Source organism: Chanodichthys erythropterus, chromosome 16, assembly GCF_024489055.1.
Source record: "Chanodichthys erythropterus isolate Z2021 chromosome 16, ASM2448905v1, whole genome shotgun sequence".
Classification (NCBI taxonomy): Eukaryota; Metazoa; Chordata; class Actinopteri; order Cypriniformes; family Xenocyprididae; genus Chanodichthys; species Chanodichthys erythropterus.
Window position 1 is genome coordinate 7,754,380 of NC_090236.1, and position 16,999 is coordinate 7,771,378.

Below are 16,999 nucleotides of genomic sequence, written 5' to 3' on the forward strand. Positions count from 1 at the left end.
TAAATTGACCGCAATATTGTTGTTAGTTATTTTGTGCTTAAAATTGAAGGCCAGTATCTCCAACATTTACTCTCACCCATGCACACGTCACAAATCACTCGCTCATATGCAGGTATTATTTGGGGTGAAGTTGGACCGGGTGATAGGTTCTTTCGTAGCCAATTCAGCAGAAGAGAATGTTAGTGTGAGTGGACTAAAGCTCAGGGAATCTGTACCCAGAGGAGGGGGGCCCTATCAAATGATTAGGCTCCTCAAACTACCGTGACAGCCAGCCATTGTCCAGTAATACGCCTCGAAAGCCCCCGTCCAGAACTCGCCAACGCCACATCTGCTTCGTCTGACACTAGCCATCTCCTTTCTCTTGTTCGCTCTCTCTTCGATTTTCACCCCCATATGGTTGAAAACACAAAGCGTAAAAAGACGCCCAGACTTCGCCAAGCGAAACCGCATCCGCAGAGCCCAAAATTACATCTGCAATTAAAAACGTCTATTAAACTTACTTTTCATTAAGTTTCAGTTTATGAAGTATAATAATCAAAAAAGTAAGGTATATGCAAAAAGTTGGATCCGCAATGTGCCAATCGCATGCTTTTTCCTTTAAGAAACTATGTGAACTAATCTAATACGATTTTACAGTTGAGATGTAAAAGCTTGTTTACATTTTAGTTGGAAAAAGTAATGCAGATGCTATAAATAAACCAGGTAATGGTTCTATTTCACAAACAAAAACTCATCTGGGCTTCCCAACAAATATGCAGGTGTATTTCTCCTGCAGAGAAAGAGTGAAAAATAAAGAGAGAATTCGAGGTTTAATTGAAAGTGAAGAGTCACGCAAAGCAAACCCTTCTGTCTCCACCCTGGAGCCACACAGGAAATGCTGCTGCCCACTGCCAGCGTGAATCTCTCTGGCATCTCGCAGGAATTGGAATGGAAAGAGAGACAGGGATGCCTGTCCTTTACCACTTTTCCATTTTCTAACACTAGAGAAAAATCTCTCTTTTTTTTCATGCCACTTACCCCAAAGGTCTAAACTATTTTCAGTAGACAGCAGTGAACAGTGAACAGAGGAAATGGTATCCATCATGTCCTTCATACAGAAAGCCCTCAGAGAACTGACTCGCAAATTAGAAAAGCACATAAAAACATGTTATCCTCCCAAAACTAACATCCAGAAATCAAACCATCAAATCAAATTTGCAGGGGAATGAGAGAAAAAGGGCAAGACAGCTTCCAAATCACTTTATGATCTGGGTACAAGCAAAACATCTCAGTTTTCGGTTTCTTTTTCTTGGTCTTCCCATTATTTACTTGGGGTTTCTATTATTGCTGCTGCAAAAACAAACAAAAAGTAAAATAAATAAAAAAATAAAATAAAATCAGTCTTCACTTAATTCCCTTGAGATTCTATCATTGCCACTGCAAAAATAAAATAAAAATGTAAAGTAAAATAAAATAAAAAGTAAATAAAATGAAATAAGTAAATAAGTCAGTCTTCCCATAATTCCATTGAGTTTTTAATAGGACTGCCGCAAAAAGTCAAATGCTAAATAAAGTAAAAATAAAAAATTGAAAACGCAAAATAATTAAGTAATTCTGTCTTGACATAATTCCCTTGAGTTTCTATCATTACTGCTGCAAAAAAGTCAAACGCTACAGACTGTAATCTGTAAATTACACTGTTGCATTTGGCTCTTTCTCTCTCGAGCGCTCTCCCTCTCTCTCTCTCTCACTCTCACTCCATCTCTTTTGAGGAGTTATTTGGCAGTCTTTTGTTGGCCTGTTTAGTGAGAATGGTGACTGAGCTCTTTGGAGTCTGATTTCCACGCTCCATCTGTAGGTTCCATGAGCTCGGTCCAGGCAGCATTGAGGCCCCTGTCACCTGCCTGGCAGGGGGCGGGGGGGAGGTGGGCACAATGAGGGCTGGACGCAGGGCAATGGGGGCTCCGCAGGGGAACAGCGGGGGGCCGCCCCCGAACCCTTCCTCCTCCGTGGCCAGGGGGTTACAGAGGTGGAGGTTGTTGGGGGGGGGTGACGGGGAATAAGAGCGATATGGAGAGAGTTAGGGGGAAAAAAAGAAGAAGAAGAGGGGGCTGATCGCTCAATGGCACCTGGGGGACTAGTTTAGCGACTAGAGAGGGGTGTGTGGGAATAGCGATTCTAGTTTAAGATGATTGTCAGTCCCGGTCTCGTCCATCATGTCCATTTACAGCATTGACGTACGCTAAACAGGCACTTCTCTCAATTCATCATTCCATGATTTTCCATGGATTTTTAACTTCACTGACAAGGCATTTTAACAAACAGCCATAGATCGGATTAGAGAATCATTCAACATCATGAACCAGATCTCAGATCAATTCAGACAGAAATTGCTCCCATAATTTCCCTTAAAAAGAAACTTTTAGCAATAATAAAATATCAACTCTTTTTAAAAAGAATTGCATAGAATTTTCCCAGAATAACCAAAAGCTTCCCATAGGGAGAGCAGTATGTGTCGAAAAATAATTTTAGGGGTCGTTTACACAACACCGTTTTCAAATAAAAACACATTTTTATACATTTTGGCCATTTTATGCATTTTGGCCATAGGGGCCTGAAAACTTTTTTAAAACGGAATTCGAAGTGCAAGTTTTTGAAAACGGTAGCGTTATTGTCTCCACATACAAACAACACCGCAAATTTGTGAAGACAGTGACGTTATGTGCATGTGTATTACGAGTACATAGTGTTTCTTTACAAAGTGACGTTGCCAACTACTGGCCTGGCAGAATAATGCAGCGTTTTTACCATTTTCAAGGATCATTTTGACAACATTGTCTTCTGTACACGAAAAACACAAAGGAAAAACTTTTCTCGTTGATAACATTGTTGTCGTGTTACAGTACCATTCGTCTGGAATTGTATGAAAACACTTGTTAAGCCACTGAAAACGCTACTAAAAAAGTTTTGAATTCTAAATGAATCAGGGGTCTTATGATTTGAAAACATCTTATACTGCTAAATAACAACACTGATTCAGTCACTGTCCATCAGAATTTCAGCAGGACAGGAAACTCATACTGTGTCCACTTCCCACAGCTTACCTGTCCCAATACACCACCGACAGCTCATCCCATCTATCTTCTCTTCCTCAGGCTCATCTACTCTGCATCTCTTTGACTTCTGACAGAGGCTTTGTCTTTCATTGGCTAAATTTTCAGTTAAAACAGACAACTGAAAGTCTAGCTACAATGAGTGATATTATGTACCAAGAAAAAACAAGAAAAAGACAGAGGAAGCAAGACAGGTAACTCACGGACCACTTCACTGGCATTATGCTATAAAAGTAAAGACATTATTCAGCCAAATTAAATTATTAAACAACAAACATAAGCACTAGGATTTGCTTTGACAAACTAAATAATGCATCATAAAATCTGACAATTTTGTCATGATTTGGTTTGAATTCTTCTAGTATGATTCATAATTATTTTTAAAAATAAAGTGTAACTGGAGGGACAATATACACCTAGAAGTTGACAGGATCTGCACTGTAAACCCTAACCCTCAAAATAATTAATTGGTTTAATTAAAAATTAAAAGGGCAAACTCAAATTAAACAAATTAGTACAATCAAATTATGAGTATTTAAAACTTTTTCTTTTGAGTTCACGAAACTGACACATTTTAAGTAATCTGAACTGTTTCATTGTTTTGAGTTTTACGAACTTGTTTCTTTTAATTTAGACAAACATAAATTCACCTGAAACTGCACTGGGATTTCCATTTCCCAACATGCTTTGCCATGACACTGGAAAGGGAGAATAAATGCTAGTGTTATATAATGATTTTTTTGTGCAAGATTAATGTTAAGTAGGGAATTTAGTAGTTCGTAGTAGTTTTAATGCTTTGCTATCCCAATTTAGAAGAGTTTCTGTTATGTGGGGTTTTTTTTTACCATCGTGGTGACGAGTGAAGCATGGGCTTAGTTTGAGAACAGGTATTTCATAAATGTTCTACATTGCCGTACTCTTTCAGCAATTGCTATGCTAATGTTATCAAAGCAAAGTTAGAATTTGCTGAATTAGCTAGTTATAGCTAGATAAATTTCAACTACTAAAAATACAATTTAAGATGTTGGCGCTGATATCCCTGTGGGCAGCGTGCAGTTGCACTTCGGGCGACCCGAGTTTGAGTCCCGGAATGCGGACCTTTCCAAGTTCACCCTGATGTAACCGATTACCTCAAATTTGAGTTTATTCGGGTTTTATAGTGTGGATATATTACATTGGGATTTATTGTATTAACTAAAATAATTGATTTTTGTTCCTAATTAAAATCAAAATAAAATTCTTTAATAAATGTATAACTTTCATTGTCAGATCTTTACACCTCTAGGCAGAAACTTTAATGTCTTAAATTATAAACACATAGTAAAATGACCTGCTTTAACTTCACAGTATATATAATAGTCAAACTTCATTCATTCTGTAATCATGGCTTAAATATCCCATTAGCTGGAGGACATGTTGTAGTTTTTGAGCTTCTAAACACAGGAAGAGTCACCAGTAGGTCTATTGTTATTTAGTAAGCGTTAATTCATGATAGCAGAGCATGGTGCCTCTCGCTCACACATTAGATTTATATTCCTCTCACACACAGGACAAACCCCACAAACCTGCAGCTTGCCAGCTACACACAGCATTTATCAGTGCGCTCGAGAAAAGAGAGAGAGAGAGAGAGATGACTGCTCTACTGAATGAACTCCGTAGCATTTGGATGGACGTTAAAGTGGATGTGGTGAATTCCAGGCATAATCACAGAGAAATAAGAGAAGGCTGAAAAACAGAAGCCAAAATGACGCAAAGCAAATGCAGCTTTGTGCGAAACTCGAAGAGAGTTTGTTGACTTTAAAATGATGGACTTGGAAACCCAGAGGAAAACAATTGCTCAAAGGTTGCTAATTTCATAGCTCAACAGACTTGAGTTCTCAGTTTCATTTAAAGGGATACTCCACCTAAAAATGAAAATTCCGTCACCCTCAAACTTACTTTCTTCTGTGGAACACAAGAGAGATATTTTGAAGAATCTTGGGAATCAAACAACATTGGAGCTCATTGACTTCCACTGCATGGACCCCCCAAAAAAAACTTCAAATATCTTCTTTTCTGTTCCACAGAAGAAAGAAAGTCAGGTTTAAAACAACCTGAGGATGAGTAAATGATGACAATTTCTATTTTTGGGTGAACTATCGCTTTAAGGATCAACTTTTGTCTCAGATGCTTCTCCTGATGTTTCTAAAAACACAAAATGTGTTAATTATTGACATACACGAAAAACATGGAATGATAAAATGAATCAGATCAGAGTTCAATCTGAGCATAGACATTTTTGGGGTCTTAACATGTGCGATTACTGGAGTGTTTTTCATCAGAAGAAACAGACTCCATTTGCTGAAGAAATTGAGATTTAACAGAGATCTCCTTAGTGATTTTTCTACAGAAAAGTCAGGTTGGTAACTCTAATGCAACACACACTTTAACATGCAAACAAAGCCGCAAAAACAAAGAGAGATAAAGTGAAAGTAAACAGGGATGTTGGAGCGAAAGCACCAGAGTCCACAGACGACCATCTGGGCAGTTTATAGCTCCTAGTAGGGGAGAGTCTTCTCCTCCTCAGGGGCTGTTAAATGGTTGGGTAATTGAGCTCGTGACATGTGTTCCCCAAACAAAACAAAAGAGAGAAGAGACAAATGAAGCATTTATTTGCAGCGTGGAGGAGTGCTGGCCCTTTCAGCCCGCGCCCCAGCCAGCCACTGGTGAGTGAATTAAGGAGTATATAGAATCCCAGCAGATGTAGGGAGAAGAATGGTTAACGGAACGATCACGACTCCATCTGGGGTTGGCATTTTGTTAAGAGGGAGGAGCAGGGAGTCACTCAACTCGCTAAAGAGCCACGACCCCAGCAGCTGCCCCGAGAGAAACCGAGCGAGAGAGAAAGAGAGGTAGATGGAGAAAGAGAGACAAAGAGGAGAAGAGCACACTTGAAAGATCATTTTTAACCTTGCAGGTGGATAAAACATGACCGGACACACTTTTGGACAGTATCATTATCCTTGAAATACCTTCTGGATGACGAACTGATAACTGTGACTAGCCTACTCTTACCATGGTACTGAAAAATAGTATGGTATCAGGGGCAGATCTTGCCTGTAAATGGGTTAGATGCATGATCCAAAAGCCATGAAACCTGCATTAAAATGGCCTGGAATTGCTCATATCATATTTGTTTATTATCTATCATTACATAGTAAGTCAATATATCAATATACACTACTGTTCAAAAGTTAGGGGTTTGTAAGATTTTTTTTTTAATGTTGAATTGAGTTCTTATGCTCACCATGGCTGCATTTATTTGATCAAAAATACAGTGAAAACATAAATATTATTACCATTTAAAATAACTGCTTTCTATCTGAGTATATTTTAAAATGTAATTTATTTCTTGGATGCAAAGCTGAATTTTCAGCATTACATTACTCCAGTCAGTCACATGATCCTTCAGAAATCATTCTAATATGCTGACTTGCTGCTCAAGAAACATTATTATCAAGATTGAAAACAGTTGTGCTGCTTAATTTTTTTGTGAAAATTGTGATAAATTGTCTTGTTTTTTTCTTTTGGGATTCTTTGATGAATAGAAATGTAAAAAGAACAGCTTTTATTTGAAATAAAAATATTTCTAAATGTCTTTCTTTCTGTTCAATTTTATGCATCCTTGCTGAATAAAGGTCCTTATTAAAAGTCCATAAATATCCATCCTTGATTTTTATGAATGTAAAAAAAAAAAAAAAAAAAAAAAAAAAAAAAAATCAGGAAAAAGAGCCAGTGAGTTTTTAACCTGTTGTTCTGTGTCTTAAAAAGAAATACGTTAAGATCCATTTTTGGACACGGACACAAGGAACATAAAAGAGGGATGCTGAGGCATTATGGGTTCCCAGCATGCTTTGCTCATTATGATGTCAGAACAGGACAGAGGTGCCTGTTGCAGCATGGAATCGCTCCTAACAACGGGACAAAGCCAAAACGCAGCACCCACGCAGCGATCGCACCGCAGGAACACACACCACATGCTCCTAAATATACGACCGCTCATTACATTGACATCACATTATATTTATGCATGCATATTTATACACATATTGAGTAAGCCATTAATGGGACAGGTGGGTCACATGCTAAGCTGACAAATCCCATGATAACTGCAGATACAATCCACACATTGGACAAAACCTCTCATCATGCAAAACACATTATCTTTGATATTCACTTCTACCCCTGAAGAACTTATTACACCACATAAAATGCCCGTTAAAATTTTTTAAATAAACTGTAGAATTAATTGAATGGCTTATGCTTAAAATAATCATATTCTTTGTATATGCTTAATATATTGTTCAAAAATTATTTACAAAAATATTATTATAATATTAAAAAATAATTCAGTATGAATGCTTTGAAAATCTGATATATTGTGCCATTTTTCTTCTCTTGTTTTAGGGATATTTAAATATTTTTGTAACTAAAAAAAATACACAGATTAAAAAATGGATTGTTTACATTGTTTCTGAATTATCTATTCTAATGATGCTAAATAGCACATCCAAAACACAGTATAATGCAACCATTTAATGCAATTCATTTCTCCTTTGTGTTCTTTAGTTTCAAAGCGTTTATTGGCCATCATAGAGAGTCTGTTACCTGTCACACTGAACAAACACATTATCTTAACCCGCACTTCCAACAGAGAGGGAGTTTGCACAGCTACTGACCCAGGACTCCCCCTTGACCCTGCCCAGCCACATCTCACCCTCTCTGGGGTACGAATAAGGGACTGACAGTCCTATGCAATGCCCTGTGGCCCTGATTCAAATACACACAAACATTTGATTCAGCAGAAACTTGGTAACCACACTAAGTAGGAAAAAGTTCTTGTGTTTCTTAAAACAATAGCTAATATGCACCACATTCTTAAAAAAAAAGTTTTTTAAAGCCTAATGCCAAAAGGAACCTATTTTAAATATTAAATCTATTTAACTAGGTCTATGCCACATCAAGTTTTTTTAACCAACGAAATACCACTAAATGAACTTGGGATGGGATGGTTCACTCAAAAATTTCAATTATATCATTTACTCACCCCTTAAACCTGTATGAATTTGAATGAAAAAAAATAAAACTATGGACGTCAATGGGGTCCATAAACGGTTATCGACATCTATCAAAATATCTTCTTTTGTGTTCAGCAGAAGAAAGAAATTCATATAAGTTTGGATCAGTCTGAGGGCGAGTAAATAATGACAGAACCTAAAGCACTTTGAAGAAACATTAAAGAACCTTAATTTTCAAAATTCAAAGGCTATGATGCAACATAAATGGTGAATTACGAAACATGAAGTTCAAAAACCCACAAAACTAAGCATGTAATGCATAAGAAACACTTAGTAAAGCATATTTCAGACATAGTATTATAAGAATGACAGTGTTTCGTTGCAATTTTTACTCATTAAACCTGCTTTTTAAAATGATGTAAACAGGCGAAGACAACAGTTGGAACACGCTTGAAGTTTCAATTGAAACCAACAGAAAGTCTTCTGTAAATTCTCCAAAAGCAAATGAATTCTGTCTGAAACAAATCAGAAATTGCACGTTTGAGTTGGATATGATGATTTCTGCTCGTCTAAGTTACATGAAGTAGAGAAAGTGAGCTAACAATGGTGTACTGTACAAGCTGAAAGTCATAAGGCTGGAGCTCCAGCCACTAAAACCTCCAGAACAACGAGAGACAGAGTGAAAGTCTACAGCTCATTTAAGCTTTTAGTCATCTCAATATGTTTCTGCCATAATTTCTTACAGATTCCCTCTCTCTCTGTTTTTATCTCCCTCTCTCTCTCTCTCTCCCTCTCTCACCAGCATCATTTGGCAGTTAAGAAGTGAAGTCCTCAAGTTAAGTGATTGACAACGGCGTCTAGCTCTTCTCAATTAACTGCCTCATTGTGAGCCTTTATGGCAAGGCCCCTGAAACCCTCGACCTTTCCTTTCCCCTCCTTTTCATCGCTCCTTTGCCAGAGTTTCACTCACTCAAACACTTGCAAGAAAACAGAGCGCTCTATTCGGTGAGGAGCCCCTATTCTCAATGACCTTCTATTGCTCACTTTTTCTTTTGGACACTTCAAACCGTCTTTGAGAAGAGAGGAGTGGAAGAGGAGTCCATCAGTCGCTAGGGGCTGGTCCGGGTTTGACCCCGCACCCCCACTTCAAAGATGGCTCGCATTCATTAATTGTTCTTTGAATTAATATTTGAGGATCACAATGCTGGTGCCAGCATATAAAGCGGACCTAATGAAGCATACAGGCAGCATTCACTTGGAGATAAGCTCTGCGCGACCGCGTGCATGTGTGTTTTCTTCCTTTGCGTGCCACTTTGAAATCAAATGGAATGACATCATGTGGTCTAGGCGGTTTCTGAGAACGCCACGCAAACATGCATATGTGATAACAATGACTCTACACAATGTCTCTTGGTCAAAAGACGTTTAATATTTATTGCCACCTAAAAAGCTTGATTGATGTCCAGATAACTTCGTGCGATCTGTAACCTCGATAAACTTAGAGAGACAGAGTTAAAATGCTGAAGATTGTTAGGTTTCAAGGAACTGCTGAATAAAAGGCAGATGATTGCTCATCTCCATTCCCGCAGGGCCCCGGAATCATGACTGAGGAACATTCCAGCAGAGAGAGAAGAAGAACCCTTGTTTATTGATCGAAGAGGCAGATCTCAAAAGAATGTATAAAATTAGACCCCCACCAGCCAGATATGGCTATAGTTGCCCATCTGTGGTCCAATTTTGGAAAAATACATCTGGCTTTATAGCTCCGAGTACAATTGTGGTTGCGGAAAAAATAAATTGTCCCAAAAATATCTGTTTATTATTGTGTGACACAGCTGTGCATCTCTATGCATCTCCCCCTTTTTCTATTAAGTAAGTATCCAGTCAGCAAAGCAGGCAAAAGCCCTATTTTATTTACACAAACAAAGTCCTCCTTGCTTTCTCAGACAAAGGCAGCTGAATCTTTCATGTGTTGTCATTGCTTGATTCTCTCTGTCCTCCTGGCTATTGGCCTGCTGGGAGACAATGAGCCCAGGAGAAAAGCAGCAGATTGTTGGAATGCAGCTCAATGAAACTAATTATTACATGTTGACTGCGTTCACCATGGCACGTCTGAAAGCACTAAGCTCATTCAATTGGCCTCCACGGGACTCCCTTTCAAAAAAACTTGATCCCTTTGACTGTTTGTATTTCTGAGTTTTCTTTTTCGCCTGCCGTGAATGAGAATCTGTGAGAGAGGGGCCGTGGCTCTTTGATGACTTTAGTTACTTTTAATTAGCTAAATGAGGCTCGAGGATTGTCAGTTTTCCCAAAGTTAATGGTATAGGAAAAAGGAGGGGATGTGCTCAGGCAAACACAGCATTGTGGGACAAGTTTTATCGATTCACTTATGACGCCAGGCACTAGAACGATCCCTTGACGTTCTCGAAAACTTTCTTTGGAAAGTTTTAGCTTTTGTTTCATTAACTCATTATAAAATATTTTCAACCTAAACAAGAGAGAAGCCAAGATTGATCCAATAATTTTAGGGGGGGAAAGCCAACTGTAAACCCTAACGCTCAAAATAATTAATTGACTTGAGTAGGACAAACTTAAATTGAACAAATTATCTTTAATGAGTATTTAGCGCTTTCTTTTTCTGAAAACTGATATATTTCAAGTTTCATTGCTTTGAGTGTTATGAACTCATTTCTGTTCATTTAGATGAACTTAAGTTTAGCTGAAACTGGGAGTTTAAGGGAGTTTTTAAGGGAGTAAAAAAATTATTTAAAAATCACAAATTATTACAAGAAATAAAAGCCTCCTAATCAAACAACTTTCGAGAAACGTCTTTTGAGGTGTATGTCCAGTATTAGTAAGCAATGGTCTTCCACTCTGCCTTTTCCCAGACAAATAAATCTGAAGGGGTCTTTGCTTTGATCTCAAGCCTTTAAGGGGCCCAACAATAGGTTTTGAAGGAGCAGGGGCCCAGAGCCAACACACCCCTCTTACCCGACAACTATAGACTCAGCAAACACGTACTTAATCAATATTTGGCTAGAGAACACCCTCTTGATTCTGAAAACACCCTTTTGAGATTTTAACTGAGTACCGAATAGGAAAAAACAACAACTCCCACAAGCAGGGAGGAGAGAGTGAAATACAGCCGGCGCAGAATCAGCCCACTGCAAACAAACGGACGAGAGTGAATGGAGAGAGGAGAAGTTTACAGTGTGTCAATGGAGATCAGGACTCATTGAGTTTTATGATGTAGACACATCTACATGTGAATAAAAGCCAGAGGTGATTGATCCTTCTAGGAAAACAAAAACATTAACGGGGCTTTGAAAAGGCTGTTTTCCTTTCTCCTTTTCTCCTTGCGCTTCCTTTCTTTCATTCACTGTTTTGTTCTTTCTTTCTTTTCTTTTTTCAATGCAGATATAGACATCTAACTAACTTTGTTGCAAGTCCAGGTTTAAATGCATGCAAATACAACACAAAAAGCTTCTAATGCTTTAGCCCTAAAAAGCTTCATAGAAAATAGTTCAGATGTTTATTTGAGTCATTTGACTTATCACAATAATTTCTGGAAAGTAAATCACAAATAAATTCAGGCACCAACACCAACGCAATCATGCTGAAAACCATGTTGGTTAACAAAAAAAAACCTTAACAAATAAGCAACATTGCTCAATATGATTCAAAAACATAACATTCATAACACTTTGTTCTGGAGAAGTTCAGAATAAGTCTGGAATAAGTCAATTTAACAACAAAGCAGGACATGCTTGTTGTTTAAAATACACATTTCTATGTTTAAAAAGCAAGTAAGATGTAGCCTAGTTATATCAATGTCTGAGCAATGAAGTCAATCTATACATTATGGAGCTGAACTAATGACTAAAACATCTTGGAGTTTACTTCACTAGTTTTGTCTTAATGCAGCAAGGTTTTTACAGTGCATTTGCAATGTTGTGCGTTTCAAAAGTTCATATCAATCATCCATCTCCAAACAACAACAACATATCGACAGTCGTTTGTTAAACTAATTACCAACTGATCTGTATTCGTGATGGCGGTGCTGGAAAAGAGAGAAGGAAAAGGCCAGTGAGGAATGAATGCGCGCCCCGGGCGGAGAGGAAGGGGGCGGGTTTTTGTCCTGAGATGAAAGTGGGGAGGAATAAAGGGCTCGATTTAATCTACTAGAAAAGGTTTTCATTGCAATGACTGAGTATAATGTGCGCCAATTGTAGCGCGGCCCATGACGCGGGGTGATCCGGCTAGCGCGCACAGAGCTCCGAGTTTCTCTCTCCACTTGACATCTAGAACAAACTCCACTGCGCAAGAATTTCAGGCCTGTGGGGGTTAGAAAAACGCGCTGCCTGTATCAATTTCCAAGTTAATATATACAATTTCTTCTTCAACTGGGGAAATGGGTTTTGCCTCGAGGCTATAGCCTGTGAGAATGTTAAAGGTTTTCATGATATTTTGACACGTTGTTTTGACATTTGAGTGTCACTAATTAAATTTCCATTAAAAAATGCTGTTTTATTCACTAATTAGGCCTAACTATCGAATTATTATCTGTACGATTTTTTCAGCGATTTTCGCGGCGTATTCGTGTCTCGCGAGTCGCAACACTAATGTTAGCAATGCTAGCCGTGTTAACCATCAACTAGCCTATCTGTAAAGCATTTTAAACAAGATCAATTTTAAGCACAAAAACGTTTTTATGAAATACCGGTGATGTGTACATTTGTAACAAAGTAATCAGAGTATTCTGTCGATACCGTCAGATACAGATCGTAGAAAAGAGCGGCAAACTGTTGCTATGTGAACTCGACTCTAGTGAACCAGCGCGATAGTAATCTAGCTTTTATGGTTACTGAAACGTTTAAACAGCATATGCAAAAAGAATAGATCACTTTCAGACATCAACCTATATTTATTTTGGCATTCTTTGGGAGATTCCTTATAATAGGGGTTAGATCAAACTCCTATTAGCCTACTTATTAACTAAATTAGGCTATGTTAAAAAAAATAAAAAATAAAATCAAGTAGCCTAGGCTATTATGCGTTTTTACTTGAAACAATCGAACAAGGAATAAAGGCTAAATCCAAATATTTAAAAGTGAAACATTATTTGAATGGCCTCAATCTGATCAACAAGTGTTAATTTTATGCTTATACTATGCTATTAAAACATCCTAAAATTAAACATGTTGTTTTCGAATGTTGTTGACGTCGTTTTGGGGGTGAAAGGGAAAATTCCAAGACATGATCTAGCTAAAAATGGACACATTATTCAAGCCTCGAAGTCTATAAAACACTTCTGAGTCGGGACTACGGTCATTCGTGAATAATTCATCTCTCATTGCCCGTCCATAATGTCCTCTCTGCACCTTTTGTTGGACCGTTTTTTCTTCCTTTCTTTCCAAATTTTGAAAAGCTTGGAGTCTTTTGTCAGGACCAAGCTACTGCTAGGCCGAGCTTTGTCCTGGGGAAACTGAAGCGTGAGTCTCATGGACTCTTTCGCTTTTGTTTCCCAAGTTCATCCTCAAGTGTCCGATTGTGCACCGCAGGAGCGTCTTTTAGTGAACGCTATTCTTGGTCAAATGTTTGATTTACTGATACGGCCAGTTTCACTCAAGGAACGTCTCGTTTTAGGAGGTTAATCTCCGATGCTCCTCAATTCAGTTTCAATGAGTTTAAGGAAAGACAAAAAAAAAAAAAAAAAAAAAAGCTAAAAATATGCTGAAGTCAATGGCCATTTTCCCCATCTATCTATTAAGCATTTGGTGCCAAAATATTCAAATTGAAACACTAAAAGCGATATTCACTCGGGGGGGAGAAAATAAAAATAAAACTTAAGACATTCACGCACTTCCAAACCTACAGGCCAACGCTTTTTCAAAACTGTTAAAATACTGTCTTAACAGAACATATAGACTATTAGCATATAATAATAATAATAATAATAATAATAATAATAATAATAAAAATCCTAACGATTAGAATAGGGTTTCAGCACTTCGTGCTTGAACCCCTAATAACAGCAGCAATAAAAATATAGATGGTTCTATTATTATTATTATTGTTGTTGTTGTTGTTGTCGTTATTATTATTATTATTATTAAGAAGAACATACACATAAATGTTTTCTATCTGTAATAAAACTAAAGCCATTGTGCTCATCTCAGTTCCGCAGGAAAAAAAGAAGAAATCTCGTCAGAACTTACATCTGTCGCCGAGAATCCCGTCGATACTGTGTTTGGCTCTTCTTTCGTTTTCCTCGATCTCTCTTTTTTCCACTTCATCATCATCCTCATCTTCATCTCCGTTTCCACCAAATTTACAGCGCAGCATGCGGCTGATGGAACTCACTGCAGAGAAACATGAAAAGCTTCATGAAATGGCTTCACAGAATTGCACTTGTTGAACGTTTAAACGCTTGAAAATGTGCTGGTATACAATTTAAATCCTTAACACGAGGCATGTAAATATATCTTAATATATAAAGTTATAGATAGTGCTGTTTTAAATTCACAATCCATCTTTTTTATTTTATATCAAGCAACAGGTGTGGTAAGCAATATCTTAAAAACATGAACTAAACTGCACAGATTGACAGATAAAGTACAGTACCTGAGGGCACGTTATTTCGGTCGCAGATTCCATCTTTCAGTAGTTTATCCCGAATCTCCCAGCTGAACATCCCTGGATTCTCTCTCTTGTATTCTTCGATTTTCTTTTCCACATCGGGAGTTGCGCTCTGCTTTTATTACAATGGTAACACGATAATTTATTAAATTCTGGTTATTCTAATAGCCTATAATTTTCTAAAACATTTTTAAAATATCTAGCAACAATTAGAACAAGAATGTATGTGAATACAATAATCAGTGTGTATCTTAGTTTATAAAATATGTTATTATGAAGGGACGAAGGGAAAAATATATCGTGTTTTGTACAACAACAGTAAATTCGCATGCACTTCAAAAATACGCGTTTTACAGATTCATGCCATGGAAGAACTTTTTATTCTCCCATTCTTTAAGAAATCATCTATGTATTGGTGCTTCAAAAGTCCCAAAGACAAATGATCTGATCTGAAGATCATTTTTGGCTAATTAGAACCATAGATAAAATTGTTTATTTTTTTACCGAACCTATAAGAACCATTATATACCATAGCTTTTATTGTGTACACTCTTTAAAAAAAAAAATCAATGGGCACAACGGGGGGAAAAAAACAACATTTGTTAGTTCTGAGGACAAACAAAACTCTTTATTTGCAGTTAAATGTAAAACTTATGTAAACTGTCTAATAAAGTCAACACTTCAGCCCTAGCAAAACATGAAATGGCCTCTGTGATGTCCTACCTTGGGTTTACTGCCACCAATAGCACCGGGCCGAATGGATCCGGTCTCCTGGTACCTGCATAAAATTTTGGACACGCATCCGTGCGAGACTCGCAGCTGTCGGGAGATGACGCACGGTCGTATCCCGTGATGGGCCATCTCTACTATCTTGTGGCGGATGTGATTGGGCAGAGGGCGTCCGTTTATGAAGACTCCACCGAGCTGGTTCACGCGGCCCTGACCTAACGGCGTGGAGACTGCAGTAAGAGGAGGAAAAGTCAGTGACTGACGAGTTCCTTGTGCTAAAAGTGAAAATATAATTAGCATGACAGCGGTATGTTCTTTTGATGAACACTTAAATAACTACAACAGAACATTAATAAAACTACAATGGCCTAATGCTATAACAATTGACAATTATTTATAAATACTAATAAAAAAAAGTGTTGGCTTTTTGGCAAAAAAAAAAAAAAAAAAAAAAAAAAAAAGCCAAATTAATGGTAACAATTCGCAAATATGTTACTTGTTGCCAGAACACCGTGTATTTAAAAAGTAGGCTACATAAAAGCTGTCAAGTTTATATATAGCTAACATTTAATATAGGCTAAAACAAAGTTTTTATAGAACATGTTGGCTTAGTACAAATACATTTCTAAATGTATTTCACTGTGCAAAATGTTCATCAGTATGTTGTTTGTTTTCATTTTGAACGTGGATTAAAAACTATTATTTTGTAGGCGTGACACCAGAAAATAATTAAACTTTTCAATGTTATTTTAAATTTTTACAATGTAATTTCAGATTTTATAATGTCACTTTCTCCAATCAGAATACTGAAGTGCATAAAATCAAATCTGTCTTATGAGGAATCAACTTTGTGAAGGCATCTAAGCTCGGGCTGTGTAGTAACCACACAAGCTAACACCTTACCCTCCAAGGAGTAGCCTCCTCTCGGGTAGTTTTGGGGTGGCGTGGGGCGCATCATCCTGGAAATGCCCCCCGCTAATGCGGTCATATCTCCTCTGCAAGAAGAAAACGGGTGCACGGAGCACTTGATAGAAGAAGTGAAGATATCGATAGAAGAAGTGAAGATATCCAAAGAAGAAGCGCTAATCGTCAAGTGTCAGTGGACCGTTGAAATAACAAGTCTTTAGCTGAAAACAAAAAGTCAACTTCAAAAGTCAAAACGTCGCAGCCAATCCTCTGTAGTTAATCACGGATATCCAGGTTTTCAGTCGTGGTGTATCTCAAATCGGTTTGGAAGATAAAACTCTAAGAGCTTCAGTTCCGTTGTTGTTGACACACTTGTTGTTGTGGATTGAAACGGTGATCAGTGGCGAAACATTTTATCAGTTGTTGAGTTGTTGGCTCCTTCTACCCATCGAGGACTGTGATTGGTCAAGGAGGGAGGGTCCAAAGACCTGGGAAAGCCTTCTGATTGGTCCAGATCTCAAAACTTTCTTGTGCCATGACCTCCGGAGTTCAAGGGGATGCGTCACTGATAACACC

The 16,999-nt window shown here is 37.8% G+C and overlaps 1 protein-coding gene across 1 annotated transcript in view; it reads right to left on the reverse strand.

Moving 5' to 3' along the window:
- pax3a (paired box 3a) overlaps positions 1-16,710 on the reverse strand; it is a 30,574-nt gene extending 13,864 nt beyond the window's left edge. The window contains exons 1-4 of the mRNA XM_067362151.1: positions 16,421-16,710; positions 15,512-15,747; positions 14,774-14,900; positions 14,368-14,511 (exon numbers count right to left, since the gene is read on the reverse strand). Of these exons, the coding sequence (XP_067218252.1) occupies positions 14,368-14,511; positions 14,774-14,900; positions 15,512-15,747; positions 16,421-16,505 (592 nt within the window). The 5' untranslated portion in view covers positions 16,506-16,710. The remainder of the gene's footprint in view (positions 1-14,367; positions 14,512-14,773; positions 14,901-15,511; positions 15,748-16,420) is intronic.
- Between the last annotated feature and the right edge of the window lie 289 nt (positions 16,711-16,999).